Below are 13,103 nucleotides of genomic sequence, written 5' to 3'. Positions count from 1 at the left end.
AATATATTCTGATGGTCCGAGAAAAAGTGCCAATTTTAACTTAAAATTAACACTTTGTCAGTAATAAGGTAAAAAATTACATCATTAGATCCTCACTTTTGATTTTCCTTTCTGAATATAAAAGATAACTTTGATCATTCTTCTGAAATTCAGCAAAAGTTTAGGACTTAAAGATAATTTTCTTGGTTGTTAAATTTTTAATGCCAGAAAAATGACAGTTTGTGAGTGCAGAAAAGGCAAATCATTGATTATGCAAAGTAATTTGAAACTTTTCCTTAGTCAAAATTTTCATGTGTCTTTTTAAGACAAGGAAAAATGTATTTTATAATTATATTGAATATTATTTGCAGATATTTAAGAGGCCATAAAGATTTAAATGCGATGACTTTTTTATGATTTTATTCAAATGTTTTCCATGCATTTCTCAATTAACTGATACTGCCGTATATTTGTATGCAGGTAATGTGGAGTGTAACGTAGGGGTCTTTATAAATCGATATAATGTGAAGGCATGCTCTCAATGAATCATGTAAGAATTTACACATAAACTCTACACGTATCAAGCTATTTGAAAAGAGCTGAGATAATAACGAATTTTTGAAAATGAATCAATTATTTCTAAATGTAATGCAGTTGACCAGCAAGAAAAAAAATGAGCATGTTAATACTCGAATCTACATAGGATAACAGCACTTTTCACAAACTACAACGAATATTGAAAATACACGTATCTTTAAACTTAATATCGGATGTGAAATTCACAGGTGACATGAATTGCTAAAATCACGTGACTTCCACATCCCGTGACAAATCTTAATTGAAAATCTTTACATGAATAACTTTTGTCCGATTTTAGTAAAGTAATAAAAAGAATCCTTGTCTACATATTATGTACAGGTCACCTTATCTAGTCAATTCAAATTTCTCCAGCAGTTTTTTCTTGATTTCACCTTGAATTTGTTCAAGTTTTAATCCTTTTTCACCATGTTCTGTCTGGGAAACTTTTGATTTGTCTGAAAACAAAATTAAATACTTTAAGTATGAGACAAATGATGAGCAAATATTTAAAATGAAATAGCTTCAAATGAACATTGAATCTACTCGTGTGCTGGGCTGAAGTGTCCTTTTGTTTGATTGCTTCATGTATATCTGGTAATTCTTGCAATGTTGATGGATTTGATTTCTGTTGAGCCTGGTCTTTTTCTTTTGACTCTTCCTTGGAATGATTCTGAGGAGATTCTACCTCCTTTTGGAGTAATGTGTATGAACTCGTATTTTCTATTTTGATTTCATCTGGTTCGTGCATTATAAGGGTTTCGTCGATGTCGTGATAGATTTGAGTTCTTCTTATGGTTGGGCGTCTGGTCACTTGGCTAATCTTTGAGGACAAGCGTTTGACTCTGAAACTATATGCAAAGATTTGTATAAAATTCACAAAGTTAAAAAGATACCATGGGTAAGCATGATATTCAAAGAATATGTAAAGACGAATAATGACCCCCTTAGAATAAAGACCGAGGGTCAATTTTTAGACGTTGAAAAATGACTCCTGGTCATTATTCTACGTCGACAAAGGACCCCGGTCATTATTCGACGTCGACAATTGACCCCGGTCATTATTTGATGTCGAAAATGACTCTTTTTGCCTGTAGAAAAAGTGGCATCACCCTTAAAATCTGCATACCCTACGTGAAGAAAAAAGACCCCCGTAGAATAGAGAGGTTTAGCAAGCTCACTTGTACGTGTACATGTATGTGTAAACTACAAGTTAGAATTACACTTACACGTTTACATTATTTTTCTTGTTTAGCAAAGCATAATCTGTACATTTACTTGTAAGTGTTTTAGATGCAAAGGTAATTAACATTTAAAAAAAAAATAGAAAAAAACATTAAAGGACAAGGTACAGATTCAATACAAATCTTGTCAAGTATTTTTCAAAAATATGAAAGTGATGTGAGAAATTAAAACTCATGCTTTCTGAGTTGTTGAAATTCCAGGCAGTAAGAATATAGAAATCGTTTTTCTCATATGACTTCCTAATGGCTAATTGTGACGTCATAAACTTGTGCATTTTCCCGTATTTTCTTTAACAATTGCAGAAGACATCAATTTTCAGTGAATTTTTCTCGCCCACAAAGATTTTCAGAAATATGATTTTTCAAAGGATTTTACACTGCATGTACATATCCAAAAATTGCAGTGCGTGATGGCTGCTGTTGTTAAGCTTTAGTTACAGTGGGTGATGGTGGACACTATTTTCTTAAGGAAAATAACCCCAGAAATGAGTCATTTTGAGGCTTTTTCTGTTAAAAACTTTGAAATGTACCAAATTAATGACGTCATATTTCCAGAATGGTCCTCCTTCATGCCGTATTCTTTCATGATCTATCACATTCAAATACTCAACTCATATTTAAGCCAATTCCATAACTTTTTGAAAACATTAAATTTTTTAGGGCACAATAAAGCAAAAACTGTACCTTCTTCTTTGTTATGCATATCACTGTTTTAAATCAATATATGCATATATTTATAAGAAAAAATGAAAAGAGCTCTTATAATTCTAATCCGCCAAAGCCTGTTTTGAAAGTTTAGATGTTGTGTTTTTAACACTCTGTAAAATTATTTTTTAATTATAGACGATTAGTTCTTTATATCAGTATTTGCATTAAATCATCAGGTTTTAGAAAAACGCACACTCTTAAATAAACAGCAGCTACAAGTTTAGACTTACATGTACATGTAAGTAGATACGTGTAGAAATTCGACAATAGCAAAACTAATGACGCAATGCACGTATTTCTGTGGGGAATCCCCTGCTACACGTACAAGAACGCGTACATATTGGTTTGCTAAACCTCGCTAATAATGACCCCTTGTAGGTTTCATTAAAAATATATATCTTTTTTAAAGAATTAACAAATCAAGGGCTTGTGGATCAAAATGCTCATCTTAAGTAAATAAATATACAACGATGATCCGTTTTCCTCATTTATCTTTCAAATGTCATTTATGAAAAATTGACAACTTTAATCGGCATCAATGTACACTACATGGAACTGCGTCCACACTGATTTGACTAATGTATCAAGACAGCACAATAGATACAATAAAAGAAACACATGTAATGTAAACAAATCTTAATTGCGTGTTCGTCTAGTGTTAATCGGGAAAGCACAAGACACTTACCAGTTTGTATCACTCTGTTGGGATGGGGTTTATTTTTTAATGGGGGTTAATTTCTTATAGGTTGCACATGTAGAAATCTAACCCCTAGGGTTCTTTTTCTAGAAAAAATTAACATTTTTCTACGACAAGGGGGTTATTTTTCCATAACCCTCGGTAATTTTTCTACGGGGGTTATTACTCGTCTTTACAGAATAGGTTTACATTCCTATATGTACAAATCTTTGATTGATAAATATACCGATTTCATTCCTTAGCAGTTTTTGAACTATTATATACATGTATCTACTTCTACTATCATAACATCAATAATCAATATATATTATTATAACAGTAACTTGATCCGAAGAGCCGTATCACGTCGAGTTGACAGGCGCGGATCATCAGATCAAACGAGACGCGAAGCGTCGAGTTTGATCTGATGATCCGCGCCTGTCAACGAGACGTGATACGGCTCTTCGGATCAAGTTACTGTTGTAATGATAAATTTATTATATACCCCTTTACAACTAGCAAAGTAAAATAAAAGGAAACTTTTTGGATCAATATTACATAACTTTTATCCATTAAACAAACCATTTTGTCAAGGAACTTTTTGATGCGCGAGAATAAAAACGTCATTTATATGTGTATTACGTCATCAGTTTCAGAGAGGTTATGATATGGATTCAGAAAACCACAGTTTTCCGGATCACACCGTCACGTGATTGGTGAATTCAACAGTAAAACTGAGTGACAAACAGTTGGGTATATAATAAATAGCTATACTACACTCTGTTGGTTTTTGGTGATCTTCATGTATCGAAATTCAATATTGCTCAAAGATGTTGAAGTTATGCATTACTTAATGTTCTTTTGATTCTTTTGATTAAAGTATCGTCTCTATATTTTTGTAACTGACATGCTTTTATGAGATCATTCATTCATTCATAGCAAAATCACAGAGAGATGAAATTATAGCCCCAGTATTGATTTGATATTTATGATGACATATTTCTGCACTCTCCATGCAAGATGAATTATGTTAACATGCACCATAATTTTGTAGACATGCGACCTATTTATTTCAACGTGCAAAATTATTATGTTGACATCTCTTTATAGAATCTTATTTTAATATTAATAAACTTACTTACTGATGCCATTATATGACATCATACAATTAAGCAAGATTCAATAGGATTATGTTGAAATGCGACATTATACATATATCACATGGCTTCGAGGGTGACATACCAGAATGTTTGCCCCAAGGTGACAGGAAAGTCCAGTAGCCCTTTCCACAAAAAATCTAAAGATTTTAACTTAAGAATCTCTTACGACAAATCTTAAGTGCGTTTCCCGAACGCATTCGTAGCAGATTGAACTTAAGATTTTACTTACGACAGACTTCATCCCTAGCAACGACTTCAATATGCTTTATAATCCTCAAATAAGTGGATGAAAATAAAAATAAAACATAGTTTTCAACATTTGTCAGCATAACAAACATTATTGACAACAAATATCGAATGCAATCGTTTGTGAAGCAAGAAAGTTTAAAATCTGACGTCACAATCACAAGTCTGACGTAAATGTAGGTCATACGAAAATCTTAAGTGAAACTTATATCGTAAATATTTTGTAGTGTATTTCATTTAATTTTTCGACAATGATTGTGAAAAAATTTAAAATGTTATTGGAAATTGCTTTAAAAAGTTTAATGTAACGTGTATTTTGTTTTTTGCAGTTATATTTTTACAATAAAATCGATTTTAAAATACTTAAGAGAGGGTTGGGGCTCTCGTAAAGTTACGACAGATTTTGCACTTAAGACTTTCTTAAGAATTTTTGTGAAAACGATTTTTATCATAAGTTTTCACTTAAGATGAAAATATGTCGTAATATTTTTTGTGAAAATGTCCACTGGAGTGTTATGTTACCCGATGCCGAAGGCAGAGGGTGACATAACACTCCAGAACTTTCCTGTCACCGAGGGGCAAACATTCTGGTATAGTCACCCGAGAAGCCATGTGGTATATGTTATATAACATTTTTAAAATTAAAAAATCGTCTAAAATTGTTTAAGTTTAGACAAATAATCCAAAATGCTTTCATGACGTTAGAATTACGCTCCGTTGTTTACATTTGCTTAGCAACCGACGTCATTACATCTCGAACCCGAGCTACAAATGCGTAACATAAAAACACGTGAAAGTGATCGAGAGGGTGTTATAACTGTTTCCGTCGGGTGACATAACTGTTTCCAGCGTGTGACATAACTGTTTCCGGTGTAATTCAGCATTTTCAAGGTTTATAGTGAAACTTATTACATTCGTGATATAATAGGAAAACTTATTCAAAAATGTTATATAAATAAGTCACATGTTGACATAAATAAGTTGCATGTTAACATAATTATCTTGCATGTTGACATAATTATGCTGCATGTTAACAAAGATAAGTCGCCTGTTGCCATAAATATCGTACATGTTAACATAATGATCTTACATGTTAACATGACTAAGTCGCATGTCAACGAAATTCTGTTGCAGCTTGCTTATATGATGTCGTATGCTGGCGTTAGTTAGTAAGATTACCAACATTAAATTACATTCTCAAAAAAAGATTGGTATCTTGCATGTCGACATAATCATTGAGCATTTTGACATAATTATCTTAGATGTTGACATATTTTTCTGGCATGTTAACATAATTTATCTCGCATGTAGGGGGCAGAAATTTTCTGATTAAAATTACCTTTTCAACCGACGACAAATCACAATGAAGAGGCCAACTAAGACAAGGAGACCGACTATTGCGATGATACCTAGAAAGAAGAGCAAAATATCACTCAAAGGTCCAGAAGATAATGTATTAACAACAGATTGTTTGTATAAATTCTTATATTTACCAAAATGAAGATTTGTGAGAATGAATCTCTTTATTTTCTTTTGTACGTCGTCGATGGCTTAAAAATATAGAAAATTGCAATCATTACAAAATGTGTGCGAGACGTGGGATTTTTATCAGCTTATATTCCCTTAATTTTTTTATCAAAAAGACACATTGATCATAATAATAAATTCATAAATTAAAATTTTTAAAAATTATGAGTATAAAATTGTTTAGCAAGGTAAGAGTAAAAAAAGAAAGTTGCTAGAAAAACAAATATGGCATCGTTGTTACATGTGTTACATTAAAGTTTTAGAATTCAGAGAATTTAAAACTATTTCTCATCTGAAGGAAGGATGTCATTCTTTCAATGGTAATAGATGCTTTTGAAGTCCGGACAATTCTGTTGTAACTCTGTAAGTTTGGAGAGATCCGAAAGTTCTGGGTTTTCGAAACTGACTTCTAATTCAGGTTCAAGGGGACAAAGATCAGAAATATCAGAGTAGTAAAGAGTAATTTGATTAAGTCCCGAGAGATCATCTTGTTCAGAAGAGACAGAATTAGATTCTGAAGATGTATCATGTTCAATATGAGAAGGTGAGTCTTGGGAAAGAGGTAGTGGTTCTTTTCCAGTTGTTAAAGATGAAACAACTGCTTCATCTGGATGAGAGTTCTTTGTGTCATATCCCTTCTACTCAAAGCATAGGCCACTTCGTTATTTTTGCCTGGTCTGTGGATTATGTCAAATTGATAACCCTCGATTTCTAAAGCCCAACGAGCAAGTCGTCCTGTTGTTCGCCTCTGATCCATTACATACTTGAGAGCTTTTTGGTTTGTATATATTGTAAATTTCTCAGAAAGATAGATTCGATAGGAACGAATACCCTTAAGAACAGCAAGCATCTCTTGCTCTGAAGTGGACCATTTCTTTTCAGCATCTGGAAGGCTTCTGCCACCATAAGCTATGACACGTTCTTTTCCTGTGTCATCTAATTGACCCAAAACATACCCAATGGTGGATGAAGATGCATCGCATGTAAGAATGTCTGGGTAAGAAAGAATTTTTTAAGACAAAAGACACTCACCTCAGCATAAATTCCAAGTATCAACTGCAGGATATTGTGGAGAATTTGAAAACAACTCATGAAATTGCCTCAGATAACATCCTTAAGAGCCAAGAAAAATCCAAAGAGATATTCGACAACATGCTAAAGTCCCAGACTTCAAGCTCTTCGATAAAGTTCTCATCAAAAGTAACAAAACTACAGTAGGACGTTCTCCAAAGTTAGCTCAAAAATATCAAGGACCCTACTACATATCAGAAATTGGGCCAAATTATACATACAAAATCAGTCGCCCTCGTGGCGCAGTGGTTAGAGCGTCTGCTCTAGAGTCGCCAAGTAAGGAGTTGATCCTTACGTCGCGGGTTCGAATCCCATTGTGGGACGTGGAGACCGGTCCTTCGGATGAGACAGTATAAACCGAGGTCCCGGGTCGCAGTAGGTGCTGGCACGAAAAAGATCCCTCACTGCTCAATGGCCGTAAGTGCCGAGTATAGGACAAAATTTGCAGCTCTCCACCTGCAAGTGGTGGCGTCTCCATATGAGTGAAAAATTCTCGAGAGGGACGTTAAACAACATACAAACAAACAAACAAACATACAAAATCAGACGTTGTTCCAATCGCAAAGAGCTCAAATCCTTCATAAATGCCTCACAAATCAAACAATAATATGACCCTGAAGTGGAAAGAGACAACATAACACAAACTCAAACTGTTCAAAACCAAAATCAACATAACACTGGAGATGACAATGACAATTCAGATATCCAAAATGTACCAACTACCACACAAAGCACTAATGATGAAAATGATCAACCCCAATCCCAACCCCAGAATCAAGCACCTGACACAGACAATAATGCTTAGCAGTATCCTTATGAAATCAGAAAACTTGCCAAGTACAGACATAAAGATCAAGAAGAAGGTCTAACAATTGGTAAACAAATTTTTCAGTCAAATACGATCCAGCGAAAGGTTATATTTGATAACTAGGTCATTATAACGACCACTGAATTTACGAAACGCTGACTTTAAACGAGAATCCTTCTAACATCAACTTATCTGTCAGTACTCTGACTCGGTTTAAAAATTCATCGTACTCAGAGCATGCTCTTAAATATCGGATAAGTTGGAAGACGTAAGCACCATGTTCAGGTGCATATTACAATATAAATAATAAAAGTTGACGATGGAAAAGCTGAAGTGATCTCGTTTGTCATACAATTCAGTTGTTACTTGGCCTTTATCGTCTATAGTATGTAAAACATCCAAATATGAAACAGATGTGGTAGACTCTTGTGGGGGGGGGGGGGGGGTACTTTGAGTCTACTGGAATATATCGAGTCGACATATGAATAGAAGTAGCTATTGTTTATTGATTCAATGATGCGCATTGAAATGGTTTGAATGAAATGTTTTGAAGGTTTATTATGTTATTACACGCACATTTCTTAATAAAGGAAAAGATTTTCTCACATCCTTCATTCGAATACGTGTAGAAAAGTTACTATAAATAATTTTGAATCAAATAGCCAATCAGATTGGCAATCTATAAATAAACACCGGGTAAAACTCGATCTATACACGTGTTGTGATAACTTCATTAAACATGATAAATATTTCATTATGTACATAATTTTTACAGTTTAACAGACGCTGGATAGTCTCTAATTTTCTCTTCTAACTTCATATAATCCCATTTTCAGCAAACTTTGCATTGCTTTCCGAAGAGAATTTGAATGTCTTAAAATGTTGCAACGAATATTGCTTTCTCGTTTCTAAAGAAATATGCATGTCATTATGAGACAATAGATGTTCTATAAGAAATACCAAAACGATCCATTCAAACAAGAAATAAACCACTTCTAATATGTCATCGATATATCTGAATGGCAAGTTGAAGGCCGCATTAAGTTTTTTCTTCTCATATAGAAGTCTTTAAATAAATTCTGCTTCATAGGAATATAAAACAGCTCTGTTAATAAAGGAGCACAATAAGTACCCATCCATTTCCAACAGTTTCCACTGACTACATACATTATGTAAATGTGATTCAAGCATGCATCCTTTTAATATCAACTTCGCAGTACTTATGTGTAGAATTAGATTATGAATAATAAGTAATCCGTGTACAAACATAAAAATCAGTTTAGAATTCTACATTAAAAGTTTTCATTTTATTGCAAGATTAGAATAATTATAATTCAAATGTAAATGAAATTACAGGTCATTTTGCAATGTAATTAATTAGATTCTAAGTAGTATTGAAAAAAAATGCTCAATTTTTTTTGGAAAATTTATAATCAATTACACTTAATTCTATTAATTTATTCAATTACTTCATCCCTTATTTGGACGCTTACTCTTAATAGAAACCCTTTTTGAATATATTTGAACTTAATCCCCCCCATTCCTTAATGTAGGACTTTCCATGGACCTGGATATTGTAGACTTTCAAACTGATGACGCAAAAGGAAAGTAGCCAATGTCATTTCAGAAAGTGCGGTGTAAACTACAAATATGTTAATATTTAATGCATAAGTCCTGAGTTTCTGATTGACAACATCTATGTGGTTTTTGGAGACCAGGTCTTCCAACAATCTGTTGGAATTCCCATGGGTACCTATTGCGCCCCGTTATTAGCAGACCTATTTTTGTATTCATATGAAGCAGAATTTTTTCAAAATCTTATACGTGAAAAGAAGAAAACAATTTGTGTGGCGTTCAACTCGACATTTAGATATATCGATGACATATTGTCAATTAAAGTTGCATGATGAGTCAAAACCATGTGTTTCTTTTAAGAAAATTGTATCACAAAACAAAAGATTTCTGTGAAATATGAATATAGCGAAGTTTTGACAACTCAACTGCACTGTAAAGCAAGAAAAAAAACTGCTAAATATAAGTGCCGGAAAAACAAATGTTGTATCTATCACTTTGTTTTTATCGTCAATGTCTACAATGTCAAGGTCACGCGTCCTTTATTTTAAGCGTGAAACTTGTAAACAACATTGAATTGGGGCAAGCAGAGTAAGGAATAAGTTATGATTATCTTTTTTGAAGATTCTATCAAAATTCTCAGTCATCAGACATTTATATCTATGGAATTGAAACCATGGTAAATTCTTCAACTTTTCAGCGCATGCATACAATAAAGAGGAAGAAGTGAAGCAATATTTTTGTGATGGGTTACAAAAAGATTTTTTTTACTTTTATTTTTCTCCATTAAATTAGATTTTTTAGGTATGAAATGTGTAATTTTCTGAAACCTAATATCTTCAAGAACTGAACAAAATTTGCATGTGTCGTGCAGAAATTCTACTGTTGTCAATTTTCCCGTTTGTCCGTCACAGTGTCACTTTAACAATGGTTATTTCCATTCCTATGTCGATACGATATATCCCAGTGAGCATGAAATAAAAGATACCACAGAGTCCGACACATCCCTTTCATATTTGGATATTTTACTAGAAAAGGACGTTATTGGCAATCTAACAAAAAGCTTGATGATAAACGTGATGACTTTAACTTTTCAATCGTCAACTTCCCTTACTTATGTAGCAAATATACCTTCATCACCTGCATACGGGGTTTATATTTCTCAGTTGATTCGATACGCAAGTGAATGATCTATGTATAAACAATATCTTAAACGAGGTACTTATGTAGCAATATACCTTCATCACATGCATAGGGTTTATATTTCTCAGTCGATTCGATACCCAAGTGAATGCTCTACGTATGAACAATTTCTTAAACGAGGTAAGTTATTGACAAACAAGATGATGAAACAAGAATATCAGCAGCCTCATTTAAGGTTGTCATTTCGTAAGTTCTATGGTCGATACAATGATCGTGTCAGCAAACAAGTTGATGAAGCAAGAATATCAGCAGCCTCGTTTAAGGTTGTAATTTGGTAAGTTCTATGGTCGACACAATGACCTTGTCAGCAAATAAAAATGCTGACTAACGTTTTTCATACTAATTGTTAGGCCATTATTTAAACACTGAATTGTCGACGAATTTTTCCGTCATTTCCCGATCATGACAGGGAGCACACGGCGGGCGGGGATGATTACTCCTCCAAGGCAGCTGAACCCAACTTTTATGTTTTAGAGGGCCGTGTTTGCTCTGCTATAAAATTTGTATTGTTCAATAGACTTTTGATCTTGAATACTGTTCGTTATCTCCATACATTTCATTCTTAAACACAATTAAAGAAAATTGAATGTTGCTATAGCCTTTGAATGATATTAAGTAAAAAATGATAAAACCCTCTTTATCATTTAATAATCAAATTACTATGATTTGCAAAACATTTCCATCATTAAATTTCATATTATAGAAATGCACAGTTTTGAGTGGTAACTAAAAAAATCTGCACAGAATGAAATTTAAAAAAAAAATGTTTAGAAAAACTACAATGTACGAACAACTGAGTCGTGTGAACAACGATTTTTCGTAAGAACGACACAATATCTCGTACGAATGAGATAATAAATCGTGCGAACGAGAAATTACATCGTACGAACAAGCTATGTCGTGGGAACGACAATATTTCGTTAGAACGACATTATATATCATGCATATGAGATAATCAGTCGTTCGAACGATAAAAAAAGAGTAAGTGGTGTGCACGAGATAATATCTCGTGCGCACGAAATATCTCGTTTGAACGAAATAATAAGTCATGACAACGGGATGTATGTCGTGTGAACGAGATCATAAGTCGTGCGAACGACATAATATTTTTCAACATACAAAGAAAAATCATTTACATGACCCAAATATACCAAATGTACCTGTATGCTGCATATTGAAAAAAAAAATCTTTATAAATAAAAATATAGGTGGAGTAATTAAAACAATTGATATCCCGTGATTTAGTGAATGTTAGTAGTTAATTGATTTTTTTAAAGTTTCAAACATTGCATCGGGACTGAGTCAGATTGGATAACGTGTATATGTATCAAAACTCTTTGATATAAAAAAACAATTTCGAAATTAATTCAAATTAATAAAAAAAAAAAAAAAGAATATATGATAATGGTTTATTTACAATATCATGGAAAATACCTGTGTAATAATATTATTTTTGTGACATTAAAAAGCGAATTTATCTTTTATTACCTTCTTCTTTTTCATGTGTTCTTGACAAAGGACCTGAAAAATTAATCTTCATACTTATTAATAAATATAAACATTCCGTGTTGTTGTGTAGTGGAACTCAATTCACTAAATTTGAAGGTATGGAGAATTAGACAAACTTAACAAAACTTACAATCAAATGCTGAGAACTCTAATTCACCATATTTTTCTCTGAGGTTGTCCTGCATTGCGGAAAGTATCTTTCTCTTATCTATGTCATAACACGTCGATTTGTTTGCTGCTGATACAAATGCAACTTCTTTGTTGATAAGCTGCCTCACAGACCTATTTTAAGAATTTTCATCTGATTTATATCGATATTCGATATCTATTTTACGTCAAGTTTTGATAACATAAGCAAAGTCCTTCAATGACTGAGAAATAAAAAGAAAAGGGATTTTAATTTAGAATGAATTATTCCTAGTTTTGTCTTTAACACTTGTAAATGTAAATTTATTACTTTTAAACCCAGTAGAGTTCATCCGAAGATATCCGAACATGCATTCAATTGTACTGTAAATTGTTTTTAATTCTCCTTATATCTAATGCAAGTACATACCAGCAAAATGCCTCTTTAGAAACAACAGACAATCTACTATTGGAGTATGTTTTCTCTGATCTTAATAAATCTTTAGAGGCACACGGTGAAGAAAAGCCTAAAAAAAATCAGTACTATGTAACATTAAGAATAAATCGAGACTTAAACGTCTGAATTAGGATATAGATTTAGTTGTATAAATTATATACAACACAAATGGCAATGTACGTTTGGCTTTTTAGTTATTAAATTATTATTGAGATAAGCTTCAAAAATAAAGAGCAAAACA

The 13,103-nt window shown here is 32.9% G+C and overlaps 1 protein-coding gene across 1 annotated transcript; it reads right to left on the bottom strand.

The window, feature by feature from the left end:
* Nucleotides 1-903: 903 nt before the first annotated feature.
* LOC133181539 (uncharacterized) lies at nucleotides 904-12,547 on the bottom strand. Its single transcript, XM_061316025.1, has 6 exons — nucleotides 12,410-12,547; nucleotides 12,259-12,291; nucleotides 6,083-6,139; nucleotides 5,929-5,998; nucleotides 1,102-1,406; nucleotides 904-1,013 (listed from the first exon to the last, which is right to left on the bottom strand). Exons 1-6 carry the CDS (start codon nucleotides 12,462-12,464, stop codon nucleotides 904-906), a joined length of 630 nt encoding a protein of 209 aa, XP_061172009.1. The 5' UTR covers nucleotides 12,465-12,547.
* Between the last annotated feature and the right edge of the window lie 556 nt (nucleotides 12,548-13,103).

This window comes from Saccostrea echinata, unplaced genomic scaffold (genome assembly GCF_033153115.1).
Source record: "Saccostrea echinata isolate AGI-Se365-2 ecotype Australia unplaced genomic scaffold, CSIRO_AGI_Sech_v1 ptg000009l, whole genome shotgun sequence".
Lineage (NCBI taxonomy): Eukaryota > Metazoa > Mollusca > Bivalvia > Ostreida > Ostreidae > Saccostrea > Saccostrea echinata.
This window is presented reverse-complemented; position numbering and strand designations above follow the sequence as displayed.

Bases quoted from the DNA above. Each gene is read 5' to 3' on its own strand.
- LOC133181539 (XM_061316025.1), bottom strand. From the start codon at position 12,464: ATGCAGGACAACCTCAGAGAAAAATATGGTGAATTAGAGTTCTCAGCA. The intron at 5,999-6,082 runs GTAAATATAAGA...TCTTCTTTCTAG, and splicing joins TCTCACAAATCTTCATTTTG to GTATCATCGCAATAGTCGGT. The intron at 1,014-1,101 runs GTAGATTCAATG...TTTTGTTTTCAG, and splicing joins CACTTCAGCCCAGCACACGA to ACAAATCAAAAGTTTCCCAG.